The sequence below is a fragment of the Silene latifolia genome, chromosome Y, assembly GCF_048544455.1.
Source record: "Silene latifolia isolate original U9 population chromosome Y, ASM4854445v1, whole genome shotgun sequence".
Lineage (NCBI taxonomy): Eukaryota > Viridiplantae > Streptophyta > Magnoliopsida > Caryophyllales > Caryophyllaceae > Silene > Silene latifolia.
Window position 1 is genome coordinate 471376250 of NC_133538.1, and position 23927 is coordinate 471400176.

General features: G+C 41.0%; 1 protein-coding gene across 1 annotated transcript; it reads left to right on the forward strand.

Annotated features, from left to right (window-relative positions):
* The first annotated feature begins 13006 nt into the window (after positions 1-13006).
* LOC141632962 (uncharacterized) lies at positions 13007-15167 on the forward strand. Its single transcript, XM_074445461.1, has 2 exons — positions 13007-14226; positions 14411-15167. The coding sequence occupies exons 1-2, from the start codon at positions 13007-13009 to the stop codon at positions 15165-15167; spliced, it is 1977 nt and encodes a 658-aa protein (XP_074301562.1).
* Positions 15168-23927: the final 8760 nt, after the last annotated feature.

Here is a 23927-nt window from a genome sequence, read left to right on the forward strand (position 1 = left end):
TGTTCGGATGGAGGTTCGGTATCCCCAAAGTGCGAATGGGAGTTTGCTCGGCCAATCGCGATAGTTATCTGATGTGACCATAATTAGCGCATATTTAGCCCCCGAATTAGCCTTGTTCCCATGCTTTTTAGTGCATATTTGGGTCATTTCTTATCTTTAGTTCTTTGTTTTGCATATTCTTTGAGATTTTGATCCCTTGGTAGGAAAGGAGTAAGAATCTTGCATTTTCATGGCAAAACGAGACTAAATTGATTGAATCCAATGACCAAGCATCAAGGAGAGACAAGATTAGAAGGCCTTTGTACATATTATAGTAGATGAGCAATGTTGAGAAAGGATTGACTACAATCCGGCCGTCCTCCACCTGCACAGTCCGTGCGGTTTCATCACAAGACGCTCGGGTTAGCCTCGCCACAATCCGCCCGGATTCTCCTGAATCCGCTCGTGTTCCACCGCCAGAATCCGCCCGTCCCGACTCTAATCCGCTCGGATTCCAGCACATCGCAATTTCGTCTTCTCCAAGCTACAAAGAAAGAAGCCCTTCCTTCGGAAAATACCGGCTCCTCCCTGCTCAATCTAAAAAGTGTAATTACTAGTTTAGCCCTTAGTTAACCCTAATGCATCCCCCTAATCTCCACTATAAATACCCCATTAGTCTAATTAGAAGAGCATGTTCTTCTTATCAATTCTTATGTTCTTCTTATCAATTCTTAGAGTAGTTAATATCAATCAAATCTCTCTTTAATTTTGTAATCAACAATTAATCAAGTTCTAATACAAGTTTTATTTCCTTAAACTCTCTTTTGTTCATCCTTTATTTTGGGTAATTGAAGATTATTTGGGTTATTATTGGGAGATTGACAACCTCTCAATCAAGCATCAAGTACTTCTTTTATCCTTGCTTTATTATTGGAATCACTAGTAGGTATAATTCTCTTAATCCCTTTTTAATTATTGTTAATTACTTTCATTTATTCATCATGTTTCATTTTGTTGGTATGATTGACAACCTTGCTAGCATGATCAACATGATAATGAGTGAGTAGCCTCTTAGCTAGGGTTAATGGGTGATTAGGGGAAACCAACATGGGGAATGATTCATGCTTAAATTAATATGCTTTCATGTTTTATTTGCTTGCTTGTTTTGATCTCAACTCATGCACATGTTATATTTGATGAAATGTTAAGCCTATGAATCCTTGCATTTACCACCATATCCTATCTTTTCAATGAGACTTGTAAGACATAACCCAACTCGAGTCTCATTAGACCATGCATGTTGTTGAGTAGGGAAGACTAAGTCGACTTGTAGGTGTTGTACAATCTAATCGATTCGGCTCCGGGACCCAAACTTTTCTAGGATTGTAAGATATAACCCAACTCAATCCATCACAACAATAATTGCTTGCTTATAATTTGAGAACATGTTTGTATGATCAATTCCCATGATTCCCCTATGATCCCATGACACCCTAGTGCTTTTTAATCAATTGTTTATAACCCTTTAATTCATCTTGCTTGTTTATTTTTATTGATATTTTAGTTTAGTGACCTTCTACATCAACCCAATTTGTGACACCCCTAAGACACCACTAGTTGCAATAGAAATCTCATTTCAATACTCGTCCCTTGGGATCCGACCTTTACTTGCCTCTTTACTAATTGTAGAGTTGTTTGTGAAGCTATAAATTGTGTTTTGATTCGGACGTGACCCAACGACCACACCTTAAATTGTGAACACGAAACGGACTGATCATTGTCTTGCATTTTCTTGATAATGGTGACAAGAGTTTTGTTAGCTTCCTCCACCGCTCCGTTGGTTTGGGGACGGTAGGGGGATGATCGATGTCATTTGATCTTGTATTTGTCTATCAAGGTCTGTGTTTCTGCCCGGAAGTGAGAGCCTTGATCGCTGATGATTTCATGGGGCACCCCATATCGGTAGATGATGTTGTTTTGGATGAACTTGGCCACTTGTTTGGCGGTGAAGACTGCATATGACTGCGCTTCTACCTATTTGGTGAAGTAGTCGATGGCGACGAGGACGAAGCAATGCCCCTTAGTGCCTATCGGGTTGACTTTCCCGATGATGTCGATGCCCCAGGTTGAGAAAGGCCAGGGTGATGTCATGGTGTACAAAAGGGATAGTGGTACGTGTTGTATGTTGGCGAAGATTTGGCAATTGTGGCAATGTTTGACGTAGTTACGGCAATCAGTTTCCATGGTGGTCCAGTAGTAACCTAGCCGCATGATCTTTCGGGTAAGCATCATTTCGCTCATGTGAGGGTCACATTCTCCGTCATGTTTGACTTTTTTGGCTTTGTAATGGTCAATGCAAAGGAGGAGAATCCCTTGGGGTGTTCTTTTGTATAGTTGATCTTGGTTTATCACGAATTGTGATGCAAGTAAACGGATGGCTCTTTGTCCTCTTTCATCAGAGTTGGGAGGGAATTCGTTTTTGGTTTTGTAGTTGAGGATAGCTTGGTACCTGGGTTCGACATGTCTTTCCTCGTCATTGTTAATGGCACAAATGTGAGCTGGCTCGCTCCTTCTCTCGACACATAGGGGCATCGATGTCATGTCATCAGGTATATTGGCGAGCGCGGCAAGTTTTGCCAGGGCATCAGCAAATTGATTTTCTTCTCGTGGCAACTGGAAGTAGTCGATTTGGTCAAAGAACTCGGCCTCTTGATTGATTTTCGCTCGGTAGAGCGCTAAGCTGTCACTTCGGATTTTCCATGATCCGGACACTTGATTAATGATGAGTGAGGAATCGTCGTGGACTCTCAGTCTCTTGATGCCAAGTGTGATGGCTGCTTGTAGGCCGATGAGGCATGCTTCATATTCAGCGGCATTATTGGTGACGGCAAAGCCTAGCTTGACCGAGATTGTAACATGTTCTCCCTCGGGTGATATTAGAAGGATTCCTACCTCGAAGCCTCTCAGATTAGATGCACCATCGAAGTATAGGTCCCATGCGTCGGTGTCGGCGCAAAGGATGTCTTCGTGAGGAAGTGACCATGTGTCGATCGTTGGATCCTCGTTGACGGGATTCTCTGCTAGGATATCGGCAACTACCCTTCCCTTGATAACCTTGAGGGGTACAAACTTGAGGTCAAACTCGGACAGCATGACTGTCCACCTAGACAGCCTTCCGTTTAGTATGGGTTTTTCGAAGATGTATTTGACCGGGTCCATCTTGGAGTAGATGTGGACCGTGTAGCTGAGCATGTAATGCCGCAGCTTCTTTGTTGACCATACTAGGACAAGGCATGTCTTTTCCTGTTGGGTGTACCTTGTCTCATACTCGATGAACTTTTTGCTGATGTAGTAGATGGCTCGTTCTTCGCCGTTGACCGTTTGTGCTAGCATTGCTCCCATGGCTGTGTCGGTGACAGTCAGGTATAGGGATAAAGGAATCCCTTGTTGAGGTGGCATAAGAACAGGTGGTTTGGATAGGATTTCCTTTATCCTGTCGAAGGCTTTTTGGCAGTCGTCGTCCAAATCGGTGTGATCGGAGGCGCGAAGTTTCTTGAATATTAGTTCGCAAATCATGGTGAGCTTGGCTATAAAGCGGCTAATGTATTGAACCTGACCGAGAAATCCCCGAATCTCCTTCTCGTTCTTAGGCCGAGGCATTTGCTGAAGGGCTTTGATTTTGGTTGGATCAATCTCAATGCCTCTTTTACTGACGACATGTCGCAAGAGTTTTCCGGAGGTGACCCCGAATGCACACTTTTGACGATTTAGTCTCATGTTATACTTCCGCAGATGAGAGAAGAATTTCCGAACGGCGCTGATGTGGCTGTCCCATTCTCTTGATTTGACAATCATGTCATCGACATACACCTTTACCTCCTTTTGCATCATATCATGTAGGAGAGTGGTAGCGGTTCTTTGATAAGTTGCTCCGGCGTTGATGAGGCCGAAGGGCTTGACCATGTAGCAATATGTACCCCACTGTGTAGTGAATGCAGTCGTGTGCATGTCTTCCTCGGCCATTTTGATCTGGTTGTACCCAGCATACCCGTCCATGAATGATAGGAGAGCATGCTCGGCGGTATTATCCACCAGAATGTCAATATGTGGCAAAGGGAAGTCGTCCTTCGGACTCGCCTTGTTCAGATCCCTGAAGTCGACGCAAACCAGAATTCTCCCGACTTTCTTCGGCACATGAACAATGTTGGCCACCCAGTCAGAGTATTCCGACACTTTGATGAACCCGGCCTTGAACTATTTATCCACTTCTTCTTTGATTTTTAGGGCCCATTCAGGACGCATTCGGCGCAACTTTTGCTTCACGGGTTTAGTTCCGGGTTTAATGGGTAACCGGTGCTCAGCAATTTCCCTATTAATCCCAGGCATATCTTTGTAGGACGAGGCGAATACGTCCTTGTATTCGTGGAGGAGGTCAATGAACTGTCGTCTTTCCGAGGGGTCAAGGGTTGTCCCTATCCTAAGTTCTTGAGGTGTGTTGTCAGTTCCTACGTTAATAGGTTCGGTCTCCTCAATGATGGGGGTTCTGGTTTCCCGTTTGTCAAGTTCTTTGGCTAAGTGAGGTGGGTAGTCACTCAAGTCAAATTCCTCATAGTCATTCAGAATTGCATTGCAGTTAAATTGAGACGAGTCATAAGCAAACTTAGCGTTCATTAAGTTGACAAGAGCGAAAAGCTTGGAGAGGATAGACATCTCATGGTCAGCCAGAGGTGACAGAGGAGATGAGGTGGCCCCTGCAACAGGCTCCAGGTTGTCACCTTTCATGGGAGTGGGGATGACCCTAGTAGACTCAGCCTCTGAATCAGCCGCAAGCTTGTCATAAAACAGCGGGAAGGGGACCTTGACTGGGACATCAGGAGTGTTAGGAGCTATGACAGACTCTGACTCCGACTCAGACTCAGATTCTTCTTCACTTCCCTCTTTGAACCTAGGGCCTTCTCCAGTTGGGATCTTGATAATGCGGCCATGGCGATCGGTCCACTTGACGGTCTTCCTTCAGCCTTGTGTAGCTTTCTCTGGGTCAGTATTAGAGATCAAGGCGGTCGGGTCAAATTGCTTGTCCTTCAGAGCGATGTTGATGATGTCCCCATATTCGAGGTGCTTGATGTTATCCTCTCCAAAGAGGAGAGTGACAGCTTGTCCATCGAGGCATGAGGACGGCTAAGACTCAGTTGATGCAGCTTCGGTGTTGTTGGGGATGAAGTAGCATTTATGTAAGACTTCCCCACCCGGGTGCCTGACCTTGGCCACAGAGTCATTGATCGGCTCCGGAAATCCATGGTAGAGTTCAGACTCTCCCTCGGGGACAAAGTATCCACTGAGGGTCAGATGATAGGGACGGAGGATGACTCCGTGCTTCTTGCACTTCTGAATTAGGAGGTTAATCTCCTGTATATCTTCATCAGTAGGTTTATAGCCCAGTCCGATGGGGATGTTGGGGACCTTATCCTGTTTCAAGGGAGGTAAGGTGTCCTTCAGGGGGTTGAGGGGTAAACCCGGGAAATAACCCTGGCGCATCAGAATGCGGTTGACTGTGAGGTTGGCAAACGGGTCACAATCAAAGGGTGTTAATTCATCGGTTATAGCATTCACAGCTTGGAATCCCCACATTTAATTGTCATCTTCCTCGATGGCTTGGGAGGTTACCTTTCTCATGACGGCTTTGATCGGGGAAGCAGGAATCGTGATCGTTTTCCCGTTAAAGGGGACCCTGATTTTCTGGTGGAGAGTTGAAGTAACTGCCTTGACGGCGTGAATCTAGGGACGTCCCAGGAGCATGTTAAAGGAGGCGTCGATGTCGACTGCCTGAAAACTGGTTTGCCTTTCCAGTGGTCTGGTTGTGACGGTTAGAGTGATAAGCCCCACGACCTTACGACGAGTGCCGTCATAGGCGCGTACTCCTTGATTGGTTGGGACCAAATCATCTTCTTTGGTGCCCAGTTTATGAGCCGTTTTGAGGGGAATGACATTCACCGCGGATCCATCATCCACAAGAACCATAGGCACATTCTTTTTGAGGCACTGTACGGTGATGTATAGGGCGAAGTTGTGGTTGGCTCCGAAGGGAGGGATATCTTCGTCGGATAATATGACCGGGTTACTCAAATCAGGGACATCCCTTGTCATGTGTGCCACCACTTCTTTCGGGGAGGAGGTAGAGGGCACAGTCAGTTTTCCCAAGGCTTGTAGTAGAGCTTGCCGATGCTCGAAGGATGTAGCAATCAGTTGCCAAATTGAAATTTTGGCTTTTGCTTTCTGCAGTTGTTTGAGGATCGAATTCTCGAGAGCCTTGGGTTGAGTATCCACGTCCGGGATAACTTGGTCATTCGTTGTTTGAGCGACCGTTAAATTGTTCGGGTTTTGATAGGGGCGTCCGGACCGGGTAAGATGACCGATCTCTTTCGCCTGCTTCACTTTCCCTGGGACAATATAGACATCCTCAGCATCATCTCTCCAGATACCATTGATTTCGGGATCCCGAGGGTACCTTGGAGGGGTATTCCTCGGTAGGCAGTTTTTGTGAGGGAAATTTTTGTGAGGGTAGTTTTTGTGAGGGTAGTTTTTGTGAGGTTGATTATTGTGAAGGTGATTGTTGTGGTTATCGTGAGGTGCATGCCAGAATGGTTGCGGGAGCAATCCATCCTGGTGAGGGTAGTTTTGGGTGCTTTGGGGACCTTCCCTCGGGCGTGGTGTTGGAGGATTGAAAATCAGTCGGCGGTAAGCATCGTCAAGTCGAGTAATCCTTTCGGAGAGACTGGCTATAGCTTCCTCAACTTGTTGGAACATGGCAAGCATTATGGCGGCACTGAACACAAATACCCCGTCCGAGGCATCCTTCTCCAAAGCATTCACCTCGTCATCAATTGGTAGAATGAGGTGTGAGCAGTCCAAGGTCGGCTCATCATCGGAGATAGCATGGATTCCCAAAGGGTTTGTCTTGTTGTTTGGTTTAGTCGGTGGAGGCAAAGGTAATTCCCCTTTATCGATCATGTCTTGGATGATGTGTTTGAGCTTGAAGCAGGTTTCCGTGTCATGACCTTTCCCTTGGTGGTACTGTCACTAGTCATTAGGGTTCAAGAAGCGGGATTTCTTAGCATCAGACGGATCCGGGGTGGGTCCGATCGATTGTAGCTTCCCCTGGTCCATAAGCCTTTTTAGGGCGCTTGCATAAATTGACCCTATATTGGTGAACACTCTCTGGGGGTGCTCAGCTCTCTTGGCGGTTGGTTCAAGGAGGTTGACCTCATCAATCTTGTTAGTCTGACCATAAGGGCGAGATCCGGTTAATGTGGATCCATGGTAGCCTCTACTGGTGGTTTTGGCTAGAACACCCTTTCGGAGGTCGTCTTCAATGCGTGTCCCAAGGATTTGTAGGTCCTGGAAGGTCTTGATGTTTTGGTACCTCAATAAGTTGGCGTATATCGGGCGGAGATTGTTGGCAAACTTTTCCACCAAGGTTGACTCACTCGGCTTGCTGACCAACTGAGTGCTTACCCTCCGCCAACGGGTTAAGAACTCGGTGAATCCCTCCTTGTCATTTTGGGTTAGGACCTCAAGAGTACGGGTATTGGCTTGGGTTTCGACATTATCGGCATATTGCTTAGCAAACTCAACTACGACCTCATCCCAGGTAGTAAGGTTCTTCGGGTCAAGGGAATAGTACCATTGCCGAGGGATCGGTTCCAAGGATGATGGAGAGATCCGGGTGAAGAGTTCCTGTTTAACCCCTTTTATGGCCATGTAGTCTTTAAAGGCTCGAATATGATTAAGTGGGTCCTCGACTCCCTCGAATTTGGACACATCAGTCAGGGTAAAGTTGTCGAGTAGTTGATCCCCAACAGGTTCAAATCTTCGGTTGTTCTCAAGATGGGTATTGTTACCCCGGGCTAGGAGTTGTTCTTCCAAGAGCTTGAGCCTTTTCTCAGTTTCAGTTAAAGGCGGAGTGTTGTGCTCTCCTATTTCCTTGTTTTCCAGGGTGTCGATACGGGTCTCGACACGATCAAGAGTGACCTTAAGAGTAGTGAGTAGGCTGGCTAGTTGAGCAGTTATGACATCTCTGTTGTTATCATTGTTGTTATTGGACGAAGTTGAAGACGGGGCCATGGTTCTGAGCCAGAAAAACGGCTCACATTACAACTCAAACCGACACGGTTCACAGACTGAACGCGGACAATAAAAGGGACGGGATAAAGATCAGACTCACAAGACGAGAATGACCGTGTGTGGTACCTCGGTGCTGACTCGATTTATGACGTGGCGGTGTTGACCGAACTTTTGACACGCGTCCAACGTAGCGGCGTGACGCCATTGGACGAGTCTCGTGGTGAGACGACTCATAAGTAAAGATCCATAAGTACGTTTGCTTCGACTCGATAGACACGAGGCGGAATTGGAGTGGTGGACTGAAGTTTTCGAAAATAGAGATTTTCAAAACGATTCATTTGTCGTTTTATGGACGGCTTCCGAAGATAGGGATCTTCGCAAGTCGGTTAGTTGAAAGGGTTGTCTTAAGTTTATTTGCAAAAGACGGTTTTGAGTTTGAGTCGGCTCGGAAAACAATGTATTGTTTCCCAAGACGGTTTTTGAAATTCAAAATTGTATGTTTTGAAAATCGAGTTTGAAAAGTTTGAAGAGGTCTCGGGGACGGTGTATGGTCCTCGGGATCCCGGAAGTGTCTCGAGAAAAGGGTGTGTGCTTTTCTCGGGTTTTGAAAGAGCCATTGTCCGCGCGAAACGGGTTAAAATCCGTGTCTAGACGCGGCGATTATAACGCCGTAAACAAGTGATTTGAAATGGTTGTAGAAAACCGAGTTTGAAAATTGTCATTACGACGGCCTAGAAAGACTTGTTAAAATGGTTATAAAAACCGAGTTTGAAAATCATCATTACGACGGCCTAGAAAGGCGTGTTGAAATGGTTATAAAAATCGGGTTTGAAAATCGTCATTACGACGGCCTAGAAAGGCGTGTTGAAATGGTTATAAAAACCGGGTTTGAAAATCGTCATTACGACGGCCTAGAAAGGCGTGTTAAAAAGCAACAGTCGGCGAAAGACCGAGGTTTGAAACGACCATTATAACGGCGCAAAAGGGTGTTTTTTGAAAGTTTGAAAATGACACGGAAGGACCTATGATCAAGTAGCACATAAGCACTCACAGTTTCATTATATTATGCATTATGCTGACACGGGTTTTGGTTTAAAAGGGTGGGTTACACACCAAGCAATCAAACCCCGATTTGCGATAGAGATACCAATCCGAACAAAATGTGTAAGGAGGGTGCCCTAGCCTCGTGCTCGAAGGTGATGAAAGCTCTTTGACGGAACAGAAATGTGTAACGTCAATGGTAAGCTTGACTCAATCGGGATTCGAAACGCGGGATGAGAAAACTCACGCCGACGAGACGAGCCAATTGGTCGAAAAGGGTTAGGTTGTGGGCCCGGACAAGGAACCGACCGTGACCGTAATATCAATTAATGCATTCCAACTAAGACCTCCTTCGAGTCTCACCATCTAGGGATCACAAAGACACAAGTGTTCTAGATTTCCTCAGCGAAGTTGCCAATCTATGGACACAGCCACCTGCACGCCCAGCCGATCTGTGGACATACAACGGTCTTTTGAAAGCCACGCTCGGCGGCGTAAAAATGCTTTCGACCGGATCGTTTTAGATCGGTCGGTTTCGTCTCGGCAAGGGTCTCAAAACGATTAGAGATGTTCGGAGTCGCCACTAAGCATTTGTGGGATGCTTGGAACCCGTTTGAATCCACTTTATACCTCGCTCAAACGAAGCACAAAGCAGTGTTTGACATAGGTACTAAAGATAAGGAATCGTCCCTCTTTAGCATCCTATCTCTAGAATGACTCTCGTACGCCCTGGATATGGTCATCCACTATCCAAAGTTTCTGAGTAAGAGGTGAAGGTACGTATTGGGAAGCCCTTTAATCAGGCACCCAATCCCGCCCGCGGTAGCGGCCTCTACTGATCGATCTTGGTTGGTTGAATGCAAAAGTTGATAAAATGGTTTAAATGCATGAATGCGCATCCAATAGTTTAAACCTAACATGTGAGAGCTTTCTAAGTTGGTTGATTTAATCCAAGTATCAAGTATAAGATGTCGAGTTGGATTTATGATTGATCTGCATGCAAGACGGAAATTAAACATCCATTTACCGAATTAGGTTTATGGTGCATAACGTGATCCATTTGTCTTAGTAAGGCATTTGGCAGATACGATTTTTGAATGAGCAAGTTAATCATCTGATCCGTCCTATATCCGGGTTAGCCGGAGTCGGGATCATCCTAAACTAATGCTGGAAAGGGAACAGACCCTGCACCAGGCAGCCAGATGAGGCGCGAGCCTATAGGCGATATAAGGGGGTCTTCCCTGGTTTGAAAATAGGAAAAGAAAAGGCCTGTTTAGGCGCGGGTCAGTCAACGGTATATGACGTGTTCTGACCATTGAAAAACATTTATAAAACGTGTTGAAAAATGGGTATTTGAACCCGTTTTGGTTTGAAAGGACCGTTTAGACCGTATTTGTGTTAATTTGAAGAACGGGACTTGAATAATCATCATTGTTTTGACGGTATTCGATGTCGGGTTCAACTTTGTAAGCTTGACATGAATAGTTTTGAAAAATGAATATGAACTAATTGTTTTAAGTTCATTTGAATATAATTAGTCAATACTCATCATCGTACTCGGGTTAAAATCCGACATGGTATGTAGAACCAAGGATGACTTTGTGTTGGTGACTAATACATTTATTTTGAAAAATGTAAAGAAATGATGAAAGGCTTTAAAATACCTCCCAAAATGTAAAGAAATGAAATAAAAGGTTTTAAAAAACCTTTTAAATGTAATTAACCAAATATTATCACCGAAACAGGGATTAAACCGTCATGGTATTAAGAACCAAGGGTGAAAAATGTTTTATGGTTAAAACTTATAAAGGAAAATAAAAAGGGTTTGGAAATAGTTGAAATGGTAAAAACCGATTACAAATATGAAAATTAAAATAGAAGAAAAGAAGAGACCAAACACGGATTGGACTTGAGGTTGGGAAGGCTGCTTTAGACGCGAGCCTATGTGCTACGTTAATAGCCTCTGCCTCAACCAAAAAGTCCGGTTTTGGCTCATTCTTCCCATGTTTTAGACCATGTTATGCATGATTTAGCATGTTATAGTCATGAAACAAGTAAAGACATGATAAAAGAAGGATTTTTACACCCTCATACTTACATGCTTGGCTTATGGCGAGAAACTGACGTAAGTGTATCAACTCGTTTGGTCGGAAAGACTCGATTTAAAATCGTTTTAGTAACTAAAAAGAGTCTTTTATTAACTTTAGTGATGGTGTAGTGGTTTAGATGGTCGGTCAAGTGATTTAATACACGATGACGGTACCACACAATGTGTAATGCTTGTGTTTACGATCGGTAGGTCGTAAACACATGTCGGATTGTGACTTAGGAAGTCGAGTCTAGAATTTTAAGGGAGAAAAGAGGGGGCAGACACTCGCGTAAGTTCTCAAATGGTGGCATTCGAGGGGTATTTATAGGAGAATGAGTGGTTGTGTGAGTTTTGAGCGACGTGGCCACCTGGGCTGCTCAAAGAGGCGCGAGCCACGTCGCACATCTTCGAGGTGTCTTGTCGCTTTCACACAAATGCAATCATGATTTGTTCTATCCTAGGATTTGTATGCACATGTTTGGTACTTGACCATACATGATTCCGGGGAATCTTAACATGGAAGCATTTGAATGGTTTGTTTTTTGTGTTTGACCCGGTTTGACTCGTTGTTGAAGTCGGGATTTGAATTTTGAGTCGGTTTTTGGTCCGGTGTCGGTTTTGACTCTAGTTAGTGTCATTGCGACCCCGTCGTCATGCATTAAACACTCCCGGTACTTTTGAACAGTTTTGAAATGTTTTATTTTCGAAATCGTTTTAAGTTTTCCGACGTAAAGTTGTACACGAGCTGTCGATCAAACGCCGCGATTCCAAAGCATGTTGTAGTCCGATAATCATCGGGTGTTTGTTGGAGTCTCAGCAGATACCGGGTATCTACAGGTACTCAAATTGTTCAATCTAATTATAGTTGTGCTTGGGGTTATCACAATTGAAATGAGTTTGAACTTGATTCTAAACTAATGAAAGCAATAAAGTAAAACAAGCAATAAAGCAAATAAAGATGTAAACAAATAATAAAGGATACTAGAATGTCATGGGATCATAGGGGAATCATGGTAAGATAGCATAAATGAGTTATATAGATGCAAACAATTTTATTATTGTTGGAATTAAGTTAGTTCATGTCAAATAATTCATAAGAAGATTTGGGTCCCGGAGCCGAGTCATTTGTGACTGTACAACACCTACAAGTCCACTTAATTTTTCCTATTAAACTACATGCACGATAAACCAAATCCTAGGGAAACTTACATCTCGGAGCCGAGTCGGTTAAGACTTTACAACATATACAAGTCGACTTGGGTTATCCCTATTCAACTATATGCATGGTCTAATGAGGCTTGAGTTGGTTTATATCTAACAAGCCTTGTTGAATAGATAAGAGATGGGTAAAAAAAATGCAAGGTTTCATAGTTTAGCATTTCATCAAACATGATATATGCATAAGTTGAAGAACAATAAGCAAGCATTCATATGAACTCATTAAGCATAAATCTATCCCTTGATTAACTCTCCTAATCCCCCACTAATCCTAGTTAAGTAACTACTCACTTATTATCGTGGAAAACATGTCATCAATTGTGTCAATCATCACAACAAGTATAAACATGATAAAAGAGTGAAGAAATAAGCAATAAAGAGTAAAGAGTAAAGGAATTATACCAAACTTAAGATGAACAAATGGAAAGGAAAGAATAATAGAGGAAAACTTGATTGATTAATAAAGAGTTGTCAATTCTCCAATAATAAACCCAATAATAGAGGAATTATACCCAGAGAGAGAAACACATGAAAATTAGTTAGCTTTTTCTTCAAGTAATGGCTCGATCAAAAAAATCAACTAAAAATCTGCAGAAATCTTCAATCTCTAACCAAAAATTAACAAAAAAACAGGATGATTTTCAGCTACAATCTAATAATAAAGGGAAATCTCATCATCGTCAGTTACAATTTTTGTCACAAGAGTTAGATGTCGACCTTGAAGTCATATTAGAAGATGGGGAAGAGGATCAGGAGGAATCTGTGGAAGAACGATCAGAACAAGAGGAACCGGTACTGATTCAAATCACCAAAGATGATGTTGCTGGTGAAATCAAGTACTGGTCTACATCTGTGGTCTGCTACGTCTTTGGCGCGAATCCTCCAAGCTCTGTTCTCACGGGATTCATCAACAGGGTCTGGCAAGCGCAGGGGGTTGACAAGATTTCTTTCATGCCCAACGGTATAACTAAGGAACAACAACAATTTGTGCTTAATAATGGACATTTACTCTTTGATAATAAACCAGTTATCATCAAAGAGTGGAGTCCTGAAATGCAATTGGTGAAACATTATGTTAAAAGGATCCCTCTATGGATTAAATTGTTTGATTTGGATGTTAAATTCTGGGGAACTGAATATCTGAAGAAAATCTGTAGTGGAGTAGGCAAATTTATAAAATGTGATGATGCTACTTTTCACAGAAATTTCTTAGGGTTTGCCAAAATTATGATTGAAGTTGACCTAGATCAAACCTTCTCTTCTGTGATTAAATTTGTGGATGAAACTGGTAAAACACAGACCCTCAGGATAGTCTATGACTGGTTACCTCTGAAATTCACTCAATGCAAGGGGTTAGGTCACCTGGCTACTGATTGCAGGAAGGGTAAGGTGGATAAACATGTGGTTAAGAAAATGTGGAGGCCTAAGGGTGTTGGAGGTGCTAAACCAGTTCCAGTGAATCAACCTCCTAAGAATGTTTCTGTTCAGAGGAGTAATCAGAAGACACATGTTCATAATCTGGTACCATCCACCCCTACTGTGCCTGCAACTGTTATGACTCCAGTAATGGTTGCTAATACCCCTATAGTGGAGAGTTCTCTACCCAGACATTTCATTTCAAGGCTAATGCGAAATGAGGATGGTGGGAAGAGATTTACTACTGGGGGTGTGACCTTTATGGAAGCTTTGTCCAATTCTATGCACAAAGCTAGGATGGATTTGATTGAGTACAGGAATATGGAGAAGGGGGAGTCTAGCAAGTCCTTAACTGAGCATGGGTAGCTGTAGTTTATGGAACATCAGAGGCTTGAATAATCCCACTAAACAACTTGAAATAAAGAGATTTTTATCTCATAATAAAGTGGGTATATGTGGTCTGTTATAGATAAAAATTAAGTTTAAAAATTGGAATAAAGTTAGGGTTAATTTGTGTGATGACTGGTCTATTTGTACCAATTCTAGTCTGCATAAAGGGGGAAGGATTTGGCTTATTTGGGATCCTAATGCGTTTGAAGTTGAGGTTTATGATGTTACTGTTCAGAGTATACATACCAAAGTTTTGGACAAAGCAAGGAGGAAATTGTTCTGGTTCACTGTTGTTTTTGGTTTGAATAAACAGGCTGAAAGAATTCCTTTATGGGACAGTCTGAGGCATTACTGTAAGAATGTGAGAGGACCATGGTTAGTTGGAGGTGACTTCAATGCAATCATGGCCAGCAATGAAAGAATTGGGGAAGCTATTATTACTCATGTTGAGATGGCTCCTTTGGCTCAGGTGGTTCAGGACTGTCAGTTAGAAGATCTAGAGGCCAGGGGATCTTTCTACACCTGGACTAACAAACATGAATATTATACTAAGGTTTATAGCGGGCTAGACAGGGTTCTGGTTAATGTGGAGTGGGTGCATATGTTCCCTGATAGTTATGTGCACTACTTGCCTGAAGGATTATTTGACCACTGTCCTGGTCTTGTGCATTTTGCGGGGGAGATCCATAGAAGAGGCACTCCATTCAAATACTTTAATATGTGGTCTCTAGCTCCAGAGTATGATAGTATTGTTAGAAATGGTTGGAGTAAAGAGTGGACTGGGACTCCAATGTTTAGAATTGTTCAAAAGTTGAAGGGCTTGAAAGCTGATCTGAGAAAATTGAATAAAGAGCATTTTGGGGACATTGAGAACCTTACTCATATTACTGAGATTGCCTTGCATCAGTTTTAATCTCAGTTGATACAAGATCCTCTTAATGAAGAGCTGTGTATGTCTGAACGAGAATGTGCTAAAAATCTTGCTGAACTCAAAATTGCTAGGGATTAATACCTGAGATAAAAAGCAAAGTGTGAGTGGATGAAATCTGGTGATGATAACACTGCCTACTTCATGCTCGAATCAAAAGAAGAAGGGCCAGGAATAGGGTGTTACAAATTAAGGATATGAAACAAAACATGTGTTCAAATCCTGATGCTATCCAGGCTGCCTTTGAACAATACTATAAAATTTTGTTGGGAACATCTAAAGAGGTTACCAGTATTAATAAGAAGGTTGTGGCAGCTGTAACAGCTGATGAAATTAAACAGGCTACGTATGTTATTCCAGGTACCAAAGCTCCAGGACCTGATGGCTATACTTAGGGGTGTTCATTCGCGGTTCGGTTCAGCGAACCTCTAATTTAATTCGGTTCGCACTCAGTTCGGTTCGCCAAAACTCCGAACCTAAACCGCACCGTTAGAAACGGTTATAAATGGTTCGGTTAACCACTTTAAACGGTTATTAGCGGTTCGGTTACCGGTTAACCGATAATCATTCTATATTACTTTTTTCTCAGTTTTCATTAATTTTTGGGAATTTTTTCTAATAGTTTAATTAAATTTTCATTATATATTATACCCAACAATAAAGTTAATAAGCTAAACTTTAGCATTAATCAATTTAAGAAATTATAAATTTGGATACACTAAGAAATTAAACGAACGAACAGATTTTTATATAATATTTTAATTTTTTGCTTACCTTTTTGTGAAACGGTTCGGTTCACGGTTAACCGGTTATCTAAAATTGCGAACCTTAACCGAACCTTTTCCATAATAAAGTTAACGGTTCGGTTCAAAGAACCGCTTTTTCGAAACGGTTCGGTTAATCGAACCTTAAAAGCGGACGGTTTTGCGGTTTTGCGGTTCGGTTTATTCTGAACACCCCTGGCACATCTAAAGAGGTTACCAGTATTAATAAGAAGGTTGTGGCAGTTGTAACAGCTGATGAAATTAAACAGGCTATGTATGTTATTCCAGGTACCAAAGCTCCAGGACTTGATGGCTATACTAGTCAGTTCTTTAAAGACAATTGGGGAATTATTGGACCTGATGTGGTTACTGCAGTAAAAAGGGTGTTTCAATCAGGGCAGTTGCTAAAACAATGCAATAATACTATCATCACACTTATCCCTAAAGTTGAGATGCCTGATAGTGTGTTGCAATTCAGGCCAATTGTCTGCTGTAACACAATTTATAAGTGCCTCTCTAAGGTTTTGTGTGCAAGACTTGGCCAGGTACTCCCTGATGTGATCAGTACATCTCAGAGTGCTTTCATTAAAGGAAGAGACATAGTTGGAAACATTTTGATATGTCAAGACTTGATCAAACTGTATAAAAGAAAGAGCTGTTCACCTAGAATCATGATGAAATTAGAATACAAAAAGCATATGATTCAGTTGAATAGAGCTTTGTGACTGGCATGATGGAGGCAATGGGTTTCCCTGCAAGATTTACTCAAATTGTTATTCAATGTATGACTACCCCGTCCTATTCTCTGGCTCTAAATGGCAACATCTTTGGCTTCTTTAAGGGACAAAGAGGGCTCAGACAAGGAGATCACCTCTCCCCATTATTAATCACAATCTGCGTTGAGTATTTGAGTAGAATCTTGAGGGTGGTTCAGCAGTTGGAGAGATTTAAATTCCACCCTTTATGCAACAGGGTGCAATTATCACACCTATGCTTTACTGATGATTTGATTTTGTTCTGTAAAGGGGATAGAGCATCAATTACACTGCTGCTGAAAGCTTTTGATTATTTTTCCAAAGCATCTGGGCTGACTTTGAATAAGGGCAAGTCTAATTTCTACTGCAATAGGATTGATGAATTGCTGGTAAAAGAGATTGAACAGAATTCTGGGATTAAAAGGGAGACAGTCCCTTTCAAGTACCTGGGAGTTATTGTTTCACCTAAGAGACCCTCAATTCTTGACTGTACCTATCTTGTTGAGAGGGTGGTGGACAGAATCAGGAGTCTGGGATCTCGAAAATTATCCTATGCAGGGAGAATAATTTTAATTAAGGCAGTCCTCGCTACTTTGCATAGCTATTGGGGCCGAATTTTTATTCTGCCTAAAACTGTCATTGGTAGAATTGAGGCAGTATGCAGAGCTTATCTTTGGCATGGCACTGATCAGAATGAGAGGCCTGCTTTAGTTTCATGGGAACAGGTCTGTAAGCCAAAGAAACAAGGTGGCTTGGGGTTTAAGGATCTGCATCTATGGAATGTTGCCAGTATTGGCAAGTATGCTTGGTGGGTAACTCAAAAGAAAGACCATCTTTGGGTAAGATGGGTGCATGCTGTGTACATTAAACAATATGATTGGATGACTTACAAACCTGGAGTGGGCAGTAGCTGGGCCTGGAGAAAAATCTGCCAGGTCAAGGATATCTTTAAAGATCATTTTTCTGATGGGAATGGATTAGAACACTTTACTGTTAGTAAGGGCTACCAATGGCTGAAACCTGATGGAGTGAAAGTTAATTGGTATCCATGGGTTCTTAACAGGTGGATTCTACCTAAACATTCCTTTCTGTGTTGGCTAGTTGCTCATCAGAGATTACTCACGAAGGACAGGTTGTATAGGATGAAGATTATAAATACTAATAGTTGCTTTCTGTGTGGCACTCAGGAAGAGAATCATAACCATCTCTTCTTTGAATGCTGTTATAGCAAGCAGTGTGTTTAGCTTCTGAGTATCTGGTGCAACATCAAGTTACCGTATTAATCGAGTGTATTCAGTGGCTGATTAGATGGAGACAATATTCTGCTTGCAGGAAGATGGTAACTGCTGTGATCCTGGCGTGCTTGATGTATCAGTTTTGGCAGATGTGAAATACTAGCAGGATAGAGGGGTTTATATGGAGACCAAAAGTACCTGTTCACAGGGTGAAGCATGAAGTTAAACTTAGGCTTAGACAATGTGATATTAAAAGTCGATATGCTAATGTATTAGAATGGCCAGAACACATTCAGATGGTTTAAGTATGATAGGCTTAAACATTTGAGTGATGTTATTGATGTATTGGGACATTTCTATTATTAATGAGAAGCTTACTCTTTCCCCAAAAAAAAAAATCTTCAATTACCCAATAATAATAAACTTGAACAATGATTAAGGAAAGATTAATATGTAATTTTTGTGAAATGATTGAGATTAATCTATTCTAATCTACTCCTAATGAAGGTTTAATCTAATCTAAAGAAGCTTAATCTAATCTAAGAGAACTTGGTTCAATTGATTATTACAAATAGAGTATATATAATGGTACATCATTAGGTTAAGCAAGGATAGATTAGTAAATAACAATGCTAAGTGTTGAATAGAGAATTGCAAGTCCTGAGGGAGATGCGCGGATCCTAGGTCTGGGATGCTCATCCTGAGCTCAGGATGCGCAAATCCTTGGGCAGTACCTTCTGAAATGGCAAAGCAGCTTGGCATGCGCCGATTGAGCTCGGGATGCGCGGATACTGGGACAGCTTGTCTATTTGAGCTCGGATCGTAAAACGGACGTTATTTCCTCATCCAGAGTCCTATTGGAGTGATTCAAAAGCCTAGACCACTTGATTTTTCGACGCCGTTTCATCTAGCATAATTTCAGAGCCCAAGGAGCAACTCTTATTTTGGTTCCGAGCAATTTCTTCTTGTAATGGCTTCCTTCTCGTCATCCTTGCTTTTAAGCCTATGATCCTTCTATATACTTCTTTATTCCTACATCATTAGTCATCATTCTTGCCTCCTCTTTATACTAGTCCATCCAAGATCGTCAACAAGCTTCTGAATATATACAAGAGACGGGAATTCCGCCTCATTATCTTCTTTCCTACAAGACATATACAATGCAATAGGAAAGCAAAATAGGAAGGAATTGACGGATAAAATGTTCATGAAATGCTATATTATTATGCAAAATAGGTTCAATTAAGGGACTAAATGTGCACAATTAAGAGTCACATCAAACATCCCCAAACCGAACCTTTACTCGTCCCGAGTAAAGAGGTGACTAGAACTAGACCTTTATTTAAACTATCCTTATAATATAACCGATGTGAGACAATTAGCGGGTCTCACTCCGCCCCTTTAACTCACAACAAGACATCCATGAGATAAGATGCCTTCTTGCAAGGCAAGGTGGGGCTTGGCAAAATGTCGATACATCCAATCATTAAGCACACAAAACGAGTAATGGATGCATCTACAAAAGAATAACCACTTTCCTCATCTAAGTGGCGGAAATCATCTACAAGGGAAGCAATTTAAGGATACATACTCCATCATAGATATTGTTTCTCTAAGCTACTAAGTCTAAAAGGATACCAAAAAATCACCTCCAAGTTGTGTCAAACTAGGGTACTTTTATCCTCAATCGCTAAATGTTTTTGTCAAGAGTAGGCTCCTTATGGTGTTAGAAACACTTTAGGATCGCGGAATTCCCCCTCTTGCCTAGACAAGAAGAAGGATCGCCCCCTCTCCACCATGCAACAAAATAAGATCACTGGATAGAAAGGGATCAAGATGTTTTCAGTTTCACATTGGTAGTTTGCTTATGATTTGTTTTTCCCACCAAATTGTTGTGGCATTTGACATTTGAGAATAATTTTCTTTGCCATTTCTTTGATGTTTGACATTTTTGATACTTGGCAATTTCTTTCAATCTTTGCATTTTTGAACATTTTTCAAAGTAACCCCATTTTATAGCAAGGGTATTTTTATTGAAGCATATGAGTCTATTTTTGCTCCTCTTTTCATTGATGCATTTTGCAAACTTTTTTTATTTTGATTTTGGTACTTGAACTCAATTTGGAGATTTTTGTGCCCATTCCCTTTTTGTTTACAAAATTTTGATGATAGGAGTGAAAGAACGGTTGCGTGGCTTCAAAGGTCACCTTGGAATAAATGGTAGCCAAGGAGTTATCACGCCACAAGGTACTCTTGAGTAGGCCTTAGTTCATGGGTCAAAAGATACTAGTATGACACATCCTAGGGTGTCTTGAGGGTATTCTAGCAAACAAAGTCTCAAGGAGAAAAATTATCTACAAGGGCCTTATATACACTTGCCAAGCTTCCCAAATAGGCATTTTCAAAAAAAATTCTAACCATGCAACTACATGCCATGATGCAACTAACATATATACAACTATAATGCATATGCTTCTATCACTATTATGCTATATAATCTAGATGCAACTCCTAACAACACATAGATACACAAACCGCAACAACAAAATACACCACATCCTCCTTGACATGTAAGCCCATCCTCCTCATATGAATAACGAAAAGAAATAGAAAGGAAATAGAGATTAGAGCGATCATACCAAGTGGTCTGCATTTTTCCTTGACAATGCCTCAAATGTAGTGTTGTATCTATGTGAGAAGAGAACAAAAATACAAGTATATACAATTCTACACTACTAAATTAAAGAACATGTTTTTGGTTTTTGAAATTTTCAAATTTTTATAGATTTTGTTTTTATGAAATTAAAGAACATATTTTTGAGTTTTTTCAAAATATTTCAATTTTTATGTATTTTGGAATATAAATTCCCATCCCCCACTTTATTTTGGACATTGTCCTCAATGTACATGTAGGAGTAGGAATGAAAAAGAAATACATGTTTTTGGATTTTTAAAGTTTTATAGAAATGAAGAATGCAATGATATCATTTGATTGCATGCTCTAACTAAGTGCACTTCAATATGACATATATAACACATGAATACAATCTACACTATACTAGATGATGCATGCTAAATGCTTAAGTCACCTATGATCAAACCTCCCCAAACCGATTTAAGCACTATTTCTAGTGTAGAAATGAATAGGTTTGGTCATTAGTGACTATGTATGAATGCAAGTTTATATGCAACTAACATATGAAATATGTGAGGTATATTACAATGCAAACTATACTATATGAACTAACTAATATGCAAGGGTGATATGAAATATTTTACAAATATAAGTCTATTCTAAACGATCAACTAAGATGTATGTCACTTCATGGTTTAACCTTCCCAAACCAATTTTAAACACCATTGCTAATGTAGGAAGAATGGGTTTAACCACGAGGTAACTACATAAATGCAACTATACATGAGAGATAGGGAAATAAAGGGTTCTTACAATCATTATAGGAGATGAAGATGGCAGATAGGATGCATACATAGCCATGTCATGAGCCAAATGAGAAAAGGTGAGATTTTAGCATTAATCCGCTCGAGTCAAGTCTGACCCGCTCGAGTTGAGGCTCGGGGCGCTCGGATTATCACACAGTGCATCCTAAATTTGCCAACCCGTGCCAGGACGTGCGGATCGAGCTCAGCTCGAGCTGATTCCTTCTGGGGATGCTCGGTTTCACAGGAATCCGCCCGGATTGTCATACAGGAAGAATTCTTTCTTTCCTCGGTCTCTAACTCGCGCAAGTTGTTGTCGGGATGCACAGATTTCAAGAAATTTTCGACCCAACACCTTTATAATGATAAGTAGGATATACACAAGCCCAAATTCTCCATTTTCTTCATTTATTTACATTTGCCACCTTCCCAATTTTTATCAATTTCCTTCAAAAAGCTTAATCAAAATAAGAGATCCCTCCCTTTCATCTCTCATGCAATTTATTAAATAAATGAAGAATGCAAATTTATACTAAATGCATATATATAAGGTAATGGTTATTGAGGAACTCCATCAAACCAAAGATTGTCAATAAATAAATTTATGGAAGATTATCACTAGCACTCAAAGCACGTAGAAGTCGGTCAAATTCTTGGGAGTGAGATATAAATAAGCATGGATAACAATACAAGATTATGCAATTGAAAAATGCCCAAGTAAAAGACCGAACAAGCATGTCAAGAATACTATGACAAAAATCATAAGAGATGTGATGGATGGTAGGAACATGAAATGGGTAGTTGGTTGGCAATTCACTCAACTCTTCCTAGAAATAGTCAAAATCACCACATTCAATGCAAGTACTCTCATTATCATCTAAGCTGATTTCAAGGGTGTCTATTTTGGATTCCCAAATGTCCTCATACTCTTCATCCTAACAAGGTCTATTATCAAAGGGGTTGTCATAATAAGGCTCACCAAGTTCAACACAATTGTCTCCCTCTAAAATGGCATCCTCAAAGGGCGAGTTTTCACTCAAGTTCACATCCATATCACTCACTTTGCCCATTAACATAAAATTCCATGGAAGTTGGGTTCATTGGCATCCAAGCATTGGTTTCACAATTAAGAATGTACTCCTCCTTATCATCACTCTCTTCATCTAGCACTCCATCTTCCCAAGGAGAGGCAAATTTGTGGGCATAGTAGGTTGGCTCCAGGTTATAGGAAGGTTTCTCATTCTCACAAATCTCATTTTCATCATAGTTTTTCTCAATGAATTTTTGTGGTTTTTATCGCTTCCATACCTTCCATGGCACTCTCAAAGATGTCATGTACAATTTGCTTAAGATAATGGATGGTCATGAACTCAACAAATTTCCAAAATTCCTCACAACTCATCTCACATATCCTACTATCACTCAAGTGAAATGCCAAGTTGCGGGTTTCAAGGTTTATGCCATTATAAACAACACAACATGCTTCACAATTTGAAAGAGTAAAACCATGATGCCAAGCATGAGTCATATAATCTTCAAATCTTGCAATATACTTATCAAATGACTCATTTTCATATTGTCAAAAATTAAATGTAGACATGTTGAGCATATGAAATAAAACAAGTACAATAAAACTCAAGAAAAAGAAGCACAACTAAAACTAGACAAAAGAACGATTCAAATACACAACACCGTCCCCAGTAACGGCGCCATTTTGATGGAGCGGGTCGTTGTCCGCCATCAAACACATTTATACCCAACTACTAGCATAGAAAGCAAGTCGGGGTTGATCCACGGGACGGGAGTACTCAAATTGTTCAATCTAATTGCAGTTGTGCTTGGGGTTGTCATAATTGAAATGGGTTTGAAGTTGATTCTAAACTAATGAAAGCAATAAAGTAAAACAAGCAATAAAGCAAATAAAGATGTAAATAAATAATAAAGGATACTAGGATGTCATGGGATCATAGGGGAATCGTGGTAGGATAGCATAAATGAGTTATATAGATGCAAGAAATTTGCTTATTGTTGGAATTAAGTTAGTTCATGTCAAATAATTCATAAGATGATTTGGGTCCCGGAGCCGAGTCATTTGTGACTGTACAACACCTACAAGTCCACTTAATTCTTCCTATTAAACTACATGCATGATAAACCAAATCCTAGGGAAACTTACATCTCGGAGCCGAGTCGGTTAAGACTTTACAACACCTACAAGTAGACTTGGGTTATCCCTATTCAACTATATGCATGGTCTAATGAGGCTTGAGTTGGTTTATATCTTATAAGCCTTGTTGAATAGATAAGAGATGGGTAAAAAAATGCAAGGTTTCATAGTCTAGCATTTCATCAAACATGATATGTGCATAAGTTGAAGAATAATAAGCAAGCATTCATATGAACTCATTAAGCATAAATCTATCCCATGATTAATTCCCCTAATCCCCCACTAATACTAGTTCAGTAACTACTCACTTATTATCATGGAAAACATGTCATCAATAGTGTCAATCATCACAACAAGTACAAACATAGTAAAAGAGTGAAGAAATA

Bases quoted from the DNA above. Each gene is read 5' to 3' on its own strand.
- LOC141632962 (XM_074445461.1), top strand. From the start codon at position 13,007: ATGGCTCGATCAAAAAAATCAACTAAAAATCTGCAGAAATCTTCAATC. The intron at 14,227-14,410 runs GTAGCTGTAGTT...TACCAATTCTAG, and splicing joins AAGTCCTTAACTGAGCATGG to TCTGCATAAAGGGGGAAGGA.